At 42.1% G+C, this 14,691-nt stretch overlaps 1 protein-coding gene across 4 annotated transcripts; it reads right to left on the bottom strand.

Moving 5' to 3' along the window:
• Window positions 1-583: 583 nt before the first annotated feature.
• tatdn2 (TatD DNase domain containing 2) lies at window positions 584-6,224 on the bottom strand. 4 transcript variants are annotated; one of them, XM_019358926.2, is made up of 9 exons: window positions 5,967-6,224; window positions 5,533-5,587; window positions 5,331-5,449; window positions 4,435-4,744; window positions 3,905-4,318; window positions 2,727-3,722; window positions 2,476-2,603; window positions 1,912-2,095; window positions 584-1,099 (listed from the first exon to the last, which is right to left on the bottom strand). In XM_019358926.2, exons 4-9 carry the CDS (start codon window positions 4,732-4,734, stop codon window positions 959-961), a joined length of 2,163 nt encoding a protein of 720 aa, XP_019214471.1. In that variant the 5' UTR covers window positions 4,735-4,744; window positions 5,331-5,449; window positions 5,533-5,587; window positions 5,967-6,224; the 3' UTR covers window positions 584-958. The 4 variants fall into 4 exon arrangements, with proteins under 4 accessions (XP_019214471.1, XP_005469582.1, XP_003441345.1 ...); XM_005469525.4 differs by lacking the exon at window positions 5,331-5,449 and having other exon boundaries at window positions 5,967-6,223; XM_003441297.5 differs by lacking the exons at window positions 5,331-5,449; window positions 5,533-5,587 and having other exon boundaries at window positions 5,967-6,221.
• Between the last annotated feature and the right edge of the window lie 8,467 nt (window positions 6,225-14,691).

Below are 14,691 nucleotides of genomic sequence, written 5' to 3' on the forward strand. Positions count from 1 at the left end.
TACCTGATGGGTGAATAACAATAAGTTTTCTTGGTGGTAATTAGCTGCACTGCAAAAACTAACAATTAATGAGCTAAAAATATTAAATAGATACAGATGCTTAGGATGCAAACACTTGAGTAAAGATTTAACTGGTACCTTTAAAGCTACAATCAAAAGTCTAAATGTCTTAAAAACACAAAAAGGAAGGAGGATGTTGAAGAACATCTTGTCCAAACCTCAGTGACAGAGTTTGCTCTGACCTTTTTAAAGCCTCTATAATAAGAACTGTGCTTAAAAAAAACTGGCAGGATGAACACATATCTGTTCACTCTCGATATTGTTTCTTTATTTCACACACTAACCTTTACGCAGATAATGGTTTTCAAGATTTAAAAACAGAAAAAAAAAAGAAAAGAGCACTCAGACAAATGTGTGTGACGAGCAGGGCGTCATTAAAGTGGAGTAATGGACCGCTCCCGCAGCCCCTCTCCTTTCCTCAATGCAGAATCGGCTTTGTTCAGTGTACACATTTGCTCCACTGTAAAAGACGATGCTTTCCTGTGCGCTAATTTAACAAAACATGTCTCAGAGAAAAAAGAAGCACTATTATAAAGACTTTTAATGCATCTCTACTGCATCACACCAAGGCAGCCAAACGTCCAGACAAACCAAACAAGCGAGCAATGTAAAACTACAGAAACACAGAAAAAAAACAACACAAAAACTGCTTACAAATTAATCTGTAATAACAATGGCATAAAAAATATTCAGATAAACAATTATACACTTGGATCTCTGTTAGACAAGAGATATTTTAATTCCAGTCAGGCTCGTCTCCTTTTTCTCTTTCAGGTTGTTTAAAATGAGATTTCTTCTCCACATGTCAACATCCATATATGGAGAACTGACAAATATAAAACAAAAACAGGAAACGTCTCTCTTCTTTCTTGCCAGTTTGCAGTGTTTTCTCTGAAGGTCATATACCATACAGCTGCGTGGTGTTGTTTCGGATGGTGTCAAGGACAGTGGCCATGTTTTCCCCCTTCAGTAGGCTCAGCTCCCGCAGAGTATGGATGCCCATTCCAGGATGGGAAAACTGGCAGACACCTTTCCCAACCTGTTAAAGAGTATGACATTCAAAAAGGTCAACATGGAGTCTCTTAATAAATAATACCTCGAATATAACAACTGGGTATTTGCTTTAAATACTGATAATAGTTTTAGACTCAATAGAAATAGAAATATGTGCCCAGTTTCACTCCACTCTTGGAGGGAAAAGTTTAGTTTCAGATCAACAAGAGGTCAAGCAGTCAAGGAACACAAGAGAAAAGCCAACAGGCAGGTGTTTCTTTTCAGAAGCATGGTGGAATAAAAACGTCTCCACTGCTGGATCTGCTGCACACAGTATGATGATGCTGTCTATTAAAAATCAGAGCTGATATGGATCTAACTTTCTTTGTTTTCCCAAGACTGTCTTCATACCATTATATACCTTTCATCCTCCTTCATGCCGGCTTAACAAAAAAAAAACCCAAAAAACAAAACAAAACAAAAAAAAAAAAACACTGAACAACAGTAACAGGATCTTTTGTGATCATATCTTGGTAACATAAAGCTGTTCAAATGTTTAATCTGATAGCAAAGTGGGCATTTCTGTGTTGTGATCTCAGACCAAACTCTCTGAGAACTGACCACTTGTTGAGTCTGTGCCACAAAGAATTAAAGATCTTCTGAAGGCATAAGCAGGTTTACCCAGTACTAGCATGGTGTACCTAATAAACTGTATGATATACCTGTAGTTTGTTCAATAATACATTTCTAATATTTTGAAATTGAAAAAAAAATGTAAAAAAAAATGCAGAAACCTTTTCTTTCATTAATGACACAAGATGTGTGTTTTGGATTTCCCGAGCCTCTATCTACACATACCTGTCTTGGCAGGAAATATGGCGCATCTGTCTCCAACACAATGCGATTCAGAGGGATCTGGGAAACGGCATTTCGGACCTCTGTAGCCTTCGAGTAGGTGATTAGGGCTGTGAATCCCACATACAAATTGGGGAATTCTGCCAGGAAGGGCTCAATCACTGGATAACTGTTTGTAAAACAGTGCCTGGAAAGCACAACGTAATTCAAATTAAAATTCAGATTAAAGGCACTAAGATTTAAACTCCAAAGGTCTTTAGAGTTTAAAAATCCTCAGGTTGTCAGTTCTGATGTGGAAATGAGCAGAATAGCTGTTATGTTTCAGACATATTAAATAATTCACTTTATGACCGTTTTCTGTTCTTCTTCATCACCATCGAAAAATGACAACTATTACGAGACAATTACAAAAAGGCTAGTCAAAAATAAAGTGCAAGCACTTATCTTATTTCTCTAAACTGAAACATTTTAATTTCTTACAAAAAAACATAATGCAATTAATTTTAAGAAGAAGCTATAAAAAAGGAAAAACTGAGTTTAAAGGGTTTTCCTCCACACACAACACACCTGTGAATTTTGTACTCCCTGGGAACACACTTCTTCATGATTGTCAGCAGGTCGTCATCTGCATCCCTGCAGTGGATCACCAGAGGTTTCTTCATGGCCACGGCCAAACGCAGCTGCCGCTCAAACACCTTCACAGAGAAGCACAGAAACAAAGCAAAGACCACGACATTCTTATTTTCAATATCCAGGCATACGCTGCTGAAGAAAAACAGAGTCTCAAATTAGAAAATCCATTTCAGATTTTACCTTACCTCTTTCTGCGTTGACGTGTCAGTAGAGTTTTTGTAGGAGTAGTCCAAGCCCATCTCACCAAAGGCCACGGCTTTTGGATGCTTCATCGCCGTCAGTATATTGCGCTCTTGAATACTCGAGTAGTTTTTGGCAAAATGCGGGTGGCACCCAAATGCCCCCCATACCATGTCTTCAGCCAGCAGACCTTCCCACAGCGCCTCTTTCACCATGATATCTGGGTTGCAGAAGTTTGTAATACAGCCTTGAAACTCTCCAGTAAAGCTACTCTGGTACAGCCTTCGAAAGCTGCTGAACGTCCCGCAGAAGCCAAGTTTTCCATAGAGCATGTCTAGATGGCAATGCGTGTCTATGAAGCCAGCTTCACTGTTCCAGCAGGGGTAGCTGGTCCATAAAGGTTCAGCCCCCAAGGACAGTCTTCTAGGAGTCCAAGTATGAGATAAGGAGTAACCAGGGTAACGCATGCGGGAAACACCGTCCGACTGCCTGCGTGAGGCTGTGGGGTCGAAGCACAGCTTTGATGCTCCCATATTTAAGTGTCGGGGCAGAGCAAAGGGATCTGATGAACGTCCCCTAATAATGGATGAGCAAATATTGTCAGCCTCAACTGCGGATGCATTTAAAACGCTTACGTGCGGTGAGTGGCGCTGCTTCAGTGAGACAAAAACTTTCCTCTGTGGTGATGAGAAAGGCACCTCCATGTCCTTAGCAGCTGCCTCGAGGGCCCCAGTGGTTTCATTAGAGGGTGTAAACGTAAAAGTGGGAGTTAAACCTCCCTCACTATCGACTAAAGTTTGATGTTGATCACAGCTCTGGTCAGATGAGAAACAAGATGAAGAATCTGGTATGTACTCTAGTGCAGGGAGGGCGGAGTCATGGTCCTCAGGTTCCAGTTCATCGTCTGGAGCAAATGGTCCGTCTTGGAAGGTCTTCTCCAGAGAAACAGAGTCCTCACTAACAAACATCCTGGGCAAATCCTCTCCTTCAACCACAAAACGCTGAAAAACAAAATCTTGATTCAGCGCAATGATAATTTTATGGTATGATACATTTAAAAAGATTTTAAAATAAAAACTGAAGCTGCTTTAGAATTCAAAAGAATCAATAACAACCGATGCACAACTAAAACATAACAAGAAGAAATGCTATATTACTTTTATTACGAGTTGTAGTTGCTTACCCTTCCATCTGTCTTTGGCTCTGAAGCATCACCTTTGACGTCCGAGTCTTCCAACACCTGAAGGGTGGGCCACTGATCATCTTTGCTGCCGCCTCGGTTCTCAGGTGCACTGTCATACTGGTTCCAGGAGCTGTTAATATCCACAACGGTTGTCTCAAGGTAGGCTGGACTGGGAAGTTCAGTCTGCAGAGGTGAAGACAAGCTGTTCGTGTCAGTTTTGATGATTTTAGTAGTGCTGCACGTTGTTTTTGTGTTTCCGAGGGCTGCCATCAGTGCCTTCCTGCAGATAGCCTTTAATCCCTCCTCAGGTGTCCGGTCTTTTTTCTTCAAGATAAAAGAGTGGGATGGAGATGGTGAAGCTTTCTGGCTGTTTCTGGACTCTAGCTGTGCGGCTGAGGTGTTCATAGGTTTGTCCTGTGCCAAATTAACCACAAACAGATAATGTATTCACTGGAACCAAGCAACTTGTGAGACTCAAGATAGATTAAAAACATTCAATCTAACATTATAATCCAATGGCAAAGGTTTACCTTTAAAGTTTTAAATGTTTCACTGTTTTTCCTGGAAAGCTTCCGCAGCTTAAGTTTGCCTAAAGAGGGCAGACTTTCAGAGAGCACCTCGGCTTTTCTCTTGGGAGTATCCAGACTCAGTGCTCCAAGCCGCGCAGATCCTGGAGAATCACTGCAGGGCAAAGTTTCTGAATCTTCATTTTGCGTTATGGTCCGGCAAGGCGGTGTGACTAAGCCAGCGTTTCCACCCTGACGATGTGCTGGTGAAGTGACTGTAGTTCGGAGCCAGCTGAAGGCCACCTTCTTTCTTCTGCTGTCCATGTCTAAGATCCTGATCCAAAACGCAGTTAGAAAAGGAATGAACACATCTGGATAAGCTTCTAGATATGGATGACCACGGACTGGCTCTCATGCAATCATGATCATTTTATTAGCTTCTAATGGCTTTTGTCAAAATGGTCTTTAACTTCTGATAACCATAAACGCAGATATCTGGTGACATTTTTTTACTCTACATAAAACTGGATTACCTGGTTAAGAGAATTTCTTAAAAATTCATTCCACAGGAATCACATATCTCCAATCTTACCAGCTCGTTTTATCAGTGTTACCATGTTCTTCCTGGCAGTTCAAAACAAGGACACCACATGCAGCAGTGGAGCTTCTGCACTGAATGTCATGCAAGCCTTTTTATACTCTTATTTGACTTAATGAAGCTCTCCTGTTGTAGTGAAAACCTTTTTTGGTCTGCATATAGAAATCTGATTAGCAATTAAAAAGGAGATGGATTAAGACCTGGCCCTGTAAGCGGAATCATTAATGGCAGTAAATCTATAAGAACATAGGAATATTAACCCCTCGGGGCTGATATTTCCCTGCTCGAACCACAACTCTAAGTGGTAATATGCACTACTAACCTGGAAAACGCTCCGGAAAGCGTGGGTGTCTTACTTTATCATCTGACCTCTTTTTTTTTTTTTTCCAGAGCATTACCAAAAATAATCTGGCCTCAAATAAGTATCTCCATCTCAAAGTTCTGCAGAATGAGTAGCCATTAATCCATTAGTTCACCTCGTCAAACCCGTCCCTGTTTATTAATGAATTTACTTGCATGGTTACCTGTGGGTCTATTATATCTGTTTGTAAGTGCAGCGCTGGGCTCCGCTGGTTGCACCTGGAGGCAATTTTAGGTGATAAAATTATTAACGGGATAAACAGTAAAACACAGCTTTAATAACCTAAGTATATACAGTAGTTTTTGTGTATTTTTTTAAGCTGTGGGACTAAATTAACCGTGTGAAAGGACTCCGCAGGGAAAAAAAGGGCCTTGAGGGTAAAACTTTGGCAATAACTGTATGCTAGCTAGCAGCTTGACTGCCACAAAACTCCCGGTCACGAATGTTTGCCAACAATATTCATTAGTTCACCTCAGAATGTTTAACCAATCCAACTAGTTAAATCAACATCACTACAATTACTTTACATTTATAAAAAGTTAATCTAGCTAAGCTGCTTGTTTTAAGTAGCACTGCCTGATGTTGAGGAGCTGTTACCTGGTAGGTCTCCACGGTAGAAACGTCAATTAAAGCGTCAACCGGCAGCTTAAACGGCTCCTACAGAGAACGGTCTGTAAACAAAAGTACTGAAACGTTTCACTGTCTTCTCTTATTATTATTGGATTGAGTTAAACCATGAAAGGTTTGTTATAAAATTAACCGCTAGGTGGCGATAAGAGCGCACATTTAAAAGTTCCTTTGCGCTTTTGTCACGCAATCGTGTTAGATCTCGCGAGAATTGTTTACACCGGCTAAAGCAGCAATTTACAAATGACGTTTCTCTATATTTTGCTTCCAGTGAGCCAGCCTTTCTTGTTTACTTTAATAATTATTTAAAGCAGTAGACCAGTCTTCAGTCCAGTCTTTGTACTTTGTACCGACAAATTTTTGTTCTCTTTGTGAAGCTTCCAGGCTTGATGTTTTGTGTCTGCTACTGAAGAAATTACTCTATAACTCAAAATTTCAAGTTGTTATCTCAAACTTTTGAACAGGGCATCGCGAAAATATCGAGGAAATAACTCAAAAATGACAAAATTACTTTTGAGTTTGAGTTATGTCTAAATTTTGAGATAATTTTGAGCCTTTTTGGGGTTCTGTTTTTGGTTTTTATCAGTAGCAGCTTCCATGTATGATCTATTCACACATAAAAAAAAAACAAAAAAAAAACATGCCTATCTTCAGGAATTTGTAGGCGAGTGTTGTCCTGCGCAAAAAGTTCACTTTCCTAAAGTAATGGGCCAAATTAAAGTAAACCAAGGTTTATTTTTGTGACACAATTAATTCAACATTTTTAATTTTCTTTTATTCATTTAAACCTTTCAAAAATGTAAAACAAGCTCTAAAGAGTGTGTGCAAAAATCAGCTGTATGCTATATATTCACTTAGAGGCATTTCTGAATAAATGAATGGAAACTAAAGACAAAGTCACCCATAAAAAAGACAAATACAGCATTTAGAGCACAGGGGAATAAAAAATTTTCACTCTACTTGTGAAGGTGATGAGAGGTGAGGCTTAACTTATTTAATTTAAATTTTCAATTAACATTATTACTTATGCCAAAAAAATGCAGATGTTTTGCTAAGAGAACTTGACCAGACTATATATCAAGTCTCTTTTATAAATAAAGTTGTGTAATTTGCCGTACCTCATTACTTGTGCAGAAACAAGTAAGAAGGTTAAGCAAATTTCCAGAAGTATGTGCATTTCTGATAATGCTTCTTTACAGATTTTCAAGTAAGTGCAAGCTCAGCTTTTCAAACTAATCTGGGCATCTTTAGTAGAGGTCTGGGGAACTGTTTCTTCAAACTTTTGGTAATCCCAGAAAGGTTTTATATGCACCAAAGCTGCATCCTTTACCTAGAGGAATGAAAAGAAAAAGATTTCAGTGTGTAAAGTCATGTATCATTGTCCTTTCTTATAACAGCATCCCATGCATGAACATCAAAGAATGATCTCTTATACAATTATCTGCTGTGGTGCAACAGATTTTGATTGTGAGAATCACTTGATTCATTTTATGGTCTGCCATCAAAAATTAGATTCACAATAGAACATAAAATTATTCTATTGTGACCATTAAATTGCGAAGACTTTGAGTAGCTCATCATCTTACTTAATATCATCAAAAGATTCAGGGAATCTAGAGAAATTTTTGTGCACAATGGACACAGCAAAAAAAAAGAAAAAAAAGGAAAAGAAAAGAAAAATCAAATGCCCATAAATGAGCATGATCCATAGATGAGCCTGTCTTCTCTCGGGTAAAGCTCATGTAAAAAGGGACTGAGTCATGTCCTCTGGAATAAAGAGGAGGGGGAGCATGCAGCTTGTTATCAGCACTCAGTTCAAAAACCTGCATCTCTGATGGTATGAGGTTGCATTAGTGCCTATGGAATTTGCAAATCTGAAAAGGCACAATAAATGCAGAAACCCAGATGATGTCTTTTTCAAGAAAGGCCTTTCATATTTCAGCAAGATAATGCTAAACCATATACTGTATCTACTACAACACCATGGCACCACAGTAGAACATTTAAACATTTAATGCATCATGAAACGAAAAATATAAGAAAGAAGACCCAGAATTGCTGTGAAGCTAGAATCCTGTGTCAGAAAGGCTTAGGACAACATTGCTCCCCCAAACGTTCAACAGCTGGTCTCCTCTGCTCCCAGATATTCACAGGCTGTTGTGAGGGAGAGGAGCTGACCCTACACAGTGGCAAACACAGCCCTGTGTTGACTTTTTTGGGACATGTTGCTGTCATCAAATTCAAAATAAGCAAATATTTATCTTAAAATGTAAATTTCTGTAAATTTTTCACAGTTTAAACATTTGATATGTTTTCTATGTTCTTTGTGGGTCAAATATGAGTTTATGGGATTTGCAAGTCACTGCATTCTGTCTTTATTTACATTTTACACAGCGTCACAACTTTTTTGGAACTCAGGTTGTCAGTATCACATTAGATAATCCAGCAACACCTGCATGAAAGTTGCAATAAGCAGATTATTGTACGTGTGATATTTTTCTTCAGTCTCTACTAACATGTTGGACTCTTCTCCACAAGCCAGTAGCAGAAGCCCGTCCTAGCACGCTCATTGAACACATTCCTGTACTGGGGCATGTTTCGAGGTGAAACACTGTTTTTTTTTAATGTGCCTAGAGTGAAAAAACATAAACAAAATAAAGATTCAGCAGTAAGGCCGATACCAACTCTGATGTGACACCTGCTATATGCTCACAAGAGGGAGGGAAGAGAATCATTACCTGCACCTTCGTCCTGAGTCAGAGGAGGTAACGGGCTGCCGGTGGTGCGGTTTAGAGCAGAATTACCTCCATGTGACGGAGCCACTTAAATATATTATAAAATCAAAAACAAATTGGAAATTAGAGACATTTTTCTTGAAAAGGCCAGTTTCTTTTACTTGATTATTCTCACAAACCTGATTCTTTTAACAAGGATGGTGGAAGTGACGCAAAATAAACTGGTACCTATGTGGGAATAACCATGACACCAACTCACAGTAATTTATGATTTAGTAATCTGTCTGTGGCTCTGCAGGTAGGCAGGATTTCTTGTCTTTTTCCTCTTACCTTTGTTTTCATTTTGCTCCAGTGATCTGTCTGCAGGTGTGGGAAGACAACTGGGTGACTCCTCGGCCAAAATGTTTTGCTGGCGGAGAAAATGCAAAGGATGATGAGCTCTGGATCCAAGATAAAATTATTTGCAGTTGTGAGAGACACAGAGAAAAGCTGAGGTCTTACAGCTCTCGCCTGAAACGACCCAAATGCTGTTTGTTTTTCTTTTCCCCCGCCTGCATGCTCCTGATACACGGCGCCCAGCTCAACTCGTTTCACACGCACAAAAAGATGTGTTGTGTTACTTTGTCACTTAGCAACATGTCTGGCAACAGTGCCCCTGCTGAGCAAACAGAAGCACGTTATGATTTCAGGTTGTGATCTGTTCCTGAAAGAGGGCATCCACATGTAGACTGTGAGTGAGACGCTACAGAAGTTCAGCAACGTGAGGTTATTCGAGTTATTATATTACACGTGAAGTCTGAGCAGTGTCATTGCTATCATGATAAAATATTCAAGTGTTAATTTAAAAAAAAATGCCATATCAGAATCAGAATCAGAATCGTGTTTATTGGCCAAGTATATGTGCAGACAAATACAAGGAATTTGGTTCCGGTAGATGGTGGCTCTCAAGCACAGCAATGTAAATCTCTCTCTCTCACACACACACACACATGTCTATATGTACATTACACATGCATACACATACATACACAAAGCTGTGTAAACCAACTATAAGTAGCTAATCTAAACTTATATACATAAAATACAGAAATGAAATGAGGTGGAATGAATACTACAGAATGTACATAAGGTGCAGTTGCAGTCTGGGAGTGGGAGCAGTGTGACAGGTCAACTGTTTAGAAGGGAGATGGCGAGGGGAAAGAAACTGTTCCTGTGTCGGGTGGTCCTGGTCTGCAGGCTTCTGTACCGTCTGCCAGAGGGCAGCAGATCAAAAAGTCTGTGTCCAGGGTGTGAGGGGTCTGTGATGATTTTCCCTGCCCGTTTCCTGGTTCTTGAGAGGTACAGATCCTGGATGGAGGGCAGGGGGGCACCGATGATCCTTTCTGCTGCCCGTACAGTCCGCTGCAGTCTGCTCCTGTCCTGTTTAGTGGCTGCACCATACCAGACTGTGATGGAGGAGCACAGGACAGACTCAATGACTGCAGTGTAGAACTGGATCAGCAGCTCCTGTGGAAGACTGTACTTCCCCAGTTGTCTCAGCAAGTACATCCTCTGCTGGGTCTTTTTGAGGATGGAGTTGACGTTGGTCTCCCACTTCAGGTCCTGGGAGATGGTGGTACCCAGGAACTTGAAGATCTTCACAGTCGACACAGGGCTGTCTGATATGGTAAGGGGGGACAGAGTTGAGGGATGTCTCCTGAAGTCCACTGTCATCTCTACAGTTTTAAGAGTGTTCAGCTCCAGATTGTGCTGACTGCACCAGAGTACCAGCCGCTCAACTTCCTGCCGGTATGCAGACTCATCACCATCCTGAATGAGGCCAATGACAGTGGTGTCATCTGCAAACTTTAGGAGTTTAACAGCCGAGTTCTTGGAGGTGCAGTCATTAGTGTAGAGGGAGGGACCTGGCAGACGTCTTCATCTCTATATATAACACTTCGTTGTCCTGTTCACTGGTACCATCCTGTTTTAAAGCAGCAACCATTGTTCCCATCCCAAAGCAGTTAAATGTCTCATGTCTGAACGATTTCAGACCTGTGGCACTCACTCCCATTCCCGCTAAGTGTCTGGAGAGACTGGTTATTAAACATATTAGAGCTGCTTGTCCACCACCTCTGGACTCGCACCAGTTTGCATATAGGAAGAATCGGTCAACCGAGGATGCGATCGCCATAGTGCTGCACACATTATTGGAGCACTTGGAAAACAGGAACACCTATGCACGGCTCCTCTTTGTAGATTACAGCTCGGCTTTTAATACCATCCGGCCATACAGACTCCGTCCCAAACTTCATCAACTGGGTCTTAACTCCTCTCTGTGCAACTGGATTACAGACTTCCTTACTAACCGTAGACAGAGTGTCAGAGTGGGTAAGAACACCTCTTCTACCCTTGTGGTCAACACCGGTGCCCCTCAGGGGTGTGTCCTGAGCCCTCTGTTATACACTCTCTTTACTTATGACTGCATTTCCTCCTGTGCGTCCAATCTCATAGTTAAGTTTGCCGATGACACTACAGTGCTCGGACTTATATCTGACAATGATGAGACAAATTACAGGACAGAGGTGCAACAACTAGAGTCATGGTGCCACGACAATAACTTGGTCTTAAATGCCAAAAAGACCAAGGAGATCATTGTGGACTTCCGGAGGAAGGGTCACAGCAACCATCTGCCTCTCTTTATTGGCGGTGGGGAGGTGGAGAGGGTGAGCAGTTTTAAATTCTTGGGGGTAACTGTGACCGAGGACCTGTCTTGGGGCAACCATACTACTTTAGCTGTACGGAAGGCCCAACAGCGCCTCTACTACCTGAGGAGACTGCGGAGTGCACACATTCCCAGACCTCTGATGCTGAACTTTTATAATTGTGCCATCAGCAGCGTTCTGATGTATGGATTGCTAGTGTGGTTCCCCAGCTGCACTAAGGCCGATCAGCAAGCACTACAGCGGGTGGTGGAAGAGGCTGGCAGAATTATTGCAACAACCCTGCCAGAGATTAGTAATATCTTCCGCACTCGCTGTCTGAGGAGGGTGCACAGTATCCTGCGGGACCAATATCATCCTGCGCGCCACCTTTTCCACCTGCTGCCCTCTGGGAGAAGGTACAGGTCCATACAGGCCAGAACATCCAGATTGGCCAACAGCCTGTATCCACAGGCTGTGAGGCTTCTGAACTCTTTGCCCCCTCTCTCTCACGGACAATAACCATATCTAACTTCTAAATATTGCTTGTCATGTTGTATGTTGTTGCTGGGGACTGTTTTATTGCACTGGAGTTATATTTACACTTATTATTATTTTTATTCACGGGTGTACGGAAGCTCCAAACGCAATTTCATTGTTTTCTGACAATGACAATAAATATTTGAATTGAATTGAATTGAACAGTAGTGGTGAGAGGACACATCCTTGAGGGGCACCAGTACTGAGGGACCGAGTTTCAGAGGTGATCTCCCCCAGCCTCACTTGCTGCTTCCTGTCTGTCAGGAAGCTGGTGATCCACTGACAGGTAGCTGGAGACACGCTGAGCTGGGAGAGTGTGGAGGAGAGAAGTTCAGGCACGATGGTGTTAAAAGCCGAACTAAAGTCCACAAACAGGATCCTGGCATAAGTTCCCGGGCGGTCGAGGTGTTGCAGGATGTAATGCAGCCCCATATTCACTGCATCATCCACCGACCTGTTTGCCCGGTAGGCAAATTGCAGAGGGTCCAGCTGGTGGCCTGTAATGTCCTTCAGATGGGCTAACACCAGTCGTTCGAAGGATTTCATGACCACAGACGTCAAGGCGACAGGTCTGTAGTCATTCAGTCCTGTGATGGTGGGTTTCTTGGGAACAGGGATGATGGTGGAGCGTTTGAAGCAGGATGGAACTTCACGCAGCTCCAGGGATCTGTTGAAGATGCGCGTAAAGATGGGAGCCAGCTGTTCAGCACAGGTCTTGAGGCAGGAGGGTGAGACACCGTCTGGTCCGGGGGCTTTCCTGGGCTTCTGTTTCTGAAATAGTCGGCTCACATCCTCAGTGTGGATTCTGAGTTTCAGGGAGGAGGAAAAGGGGGTGAGAGGTGTGATGGAGGTTGTTGAGTCTGGATTAGGGAGGGTGGTGGTGGTCGTTGGGTCTGGATTGGGGAGGGTGGGGGTGGTCGTTGAGACTGGGTTGGGGAGGGTGGTGGTGGTCGTTGGGTCTGGATTGGGGAGGGTGGGGGTGGTCGTTGAGACTGGAATGGGGAGGGTGAGGGTGAAGGGGGGAGAGGTGGAAGGTGTGTTGGGGGTCAGTGTCTGAAGCAGTGTCTCTGGGGAGGGGAGGGTGAGGCGTGGGAGTCTGTCCGTCTCAAACCTGCAGTAGAAAGTGTTTAACTCGTTGGCCAGGTCTTTGTTTGCTTCAGCAGTGGGTGGGGGGCGTCTGTAGCTGGTGATTTCCTGCAGGCCCCTCCACACTGACGCAGGGTCGTTGGCTGAGAGCCGTTCTTCCAGCTTCTGGGAGTAGATCCTTTTAGCTGCTTTGATCTCCTTGGTCAGTGTGTTCCTGGACTGCTTGTACAGGGCCCTGTCACCACTTCTGTAGGCGTCCTCCTTGGCCTTACGAAGATGTTGGAGTTTAGGAGTGAACCATGGTTTATTGTTGTTGTATGTGCAAAAGGTCTTTGTTGGCACACACACGTCTTCACAAAAACTGATGTATGATGTCACAGTGTCTGTGAGCTCATCCAGGTTATCAGATGCAGCTTCAAAAACAGTCCAATCAGTGCAGTCAAAACAGTCCTGCAGTTCCTGCTTTGCTGCATTAGTCCACTTCTTCACAGTTTTGACTGTGAAGAAGTAAATTAATATAACATATAAATGGATACATTTTTGTATTATTAACTAGAAGAGCAACAAATTAAAGACACTAATACATGTAACTCAGTGATATCCTGGTCGTTACTTTATTTATTTATTAACTTCCCAGAGAGGAAAGGGGACATGTAGGACTGCACACAGAGGAGGTTACGTTGTTTGAGATGTCCTTGAGATGCTTATTAGATGTTTAGTTGTTTTGTTTTTGATACAGGATTGCAGAAACTGCTTTTACTCCTGTGTACCCAATTACGCTGTTACCTGTATTAATTATACGTACTTGTTAGAGTTCATCTATTCTTATTTTAAAATATAAATAAATGCATTAATTATCTTGGCATTCATTTACACACAGCTCCTTTTAAGGTCCCACCACATCACAACACCTTGATTATTTTCTTTTTTGGCAATTCTTTTCTAGATTTGCTGCTGAGCCTGGGATTGTTGTCCTGTTGAATGACCCAGTTTGAGCAAAGCTTTACCTGTTGCACAAACGGCCTCACTGGATTCTGTTTTGGTATACAGAAGTGTTCCTGGTCTGTTCAGTGACTGCAAGGTACCCAGGTTGTGTGGCTGGACAGTTGGTGTTTGTGTTTGGTTTTCTCTAAATGTGGCACTGTGTATCTCCGCTTTGCTCTCATCTGTCTAAAGGATATCGGTCCAGAAATCTTGTGGTTTGTTTAACTTTGAAAAAGTTGATTTTTCTTAGCATTCCACGTTTTTCAAAGGACTGCATAGACTCTTGTGAAAATGTGCTTAGGTTAGGCGCAGCTGACTACACTCAGCTAATTGCAGAGATGTGGAGAGGAGGAGAGGTATGGCACTGGTCTTTGTAATGTTTGAGTAGAGGACACGTCTTTTGACCACGTTGTAAATTTTGCAGCTTTACTTTTTTGTTACTGCTGAATCCAATGGCTTAGCTGTCACCCTGAAATAACTTGTTTTAAAATACTTCTTCAGTTTATGATTGTGCCTTTACATCTTCTTTTTCTTACAACTATTACTTCCTCACATCCCCTGGACATCCTGTGAAACATAACTGTTATAAATTTGCTTTATTTAGAGACAGCACCAATAACTACAACAGCAATATAAACTGAAGACTGTTCCAAGGTATCAAGGCTTCCA

Source organism: Oreochromis niloticus, linkage group LG5 (assembly GCF_001858045.2).
Source record: "Oreochromis niloticus isolate F11D_XX linkage group LG5, O_niloticus_UMD_NMBU, whole genome shotgun sequence".
Lineage (NCBI taxonomy): Eukaryota > Metazoa > Chordata > Actinopteri > Cichliformes > Cichlidae > Oreochromis > Oreochromis niloticus.

What these genes read in the sequence shown, in the direction of transcription:
- tatdn2 (XM_019358926.2), bottom strand. Translation starts at nt 4,734, where the DNA reads ATGGACAGCAGAAGAAAGAAGGTGGCCTTCAGCTGGCTCCGAACTACA. An exon ending in AAACATTTAAAACTTTAAAG is followed by an intron (nt 4,319 to 4,434) that starts GTAAACCTTTGC and finishes AATTTGGCACAG; the next exon opens with GACAAACCTATGAACACCTC. An exon ending in CATATTTCCTGCCAAGACAG is followed by an intron (nt 1,100 to 1,911) that starts GTATGTGTAGAT and finishes ACTCTTTAACAG; the next exon opens with GTTGGGAAAGGTGTCTGCCA.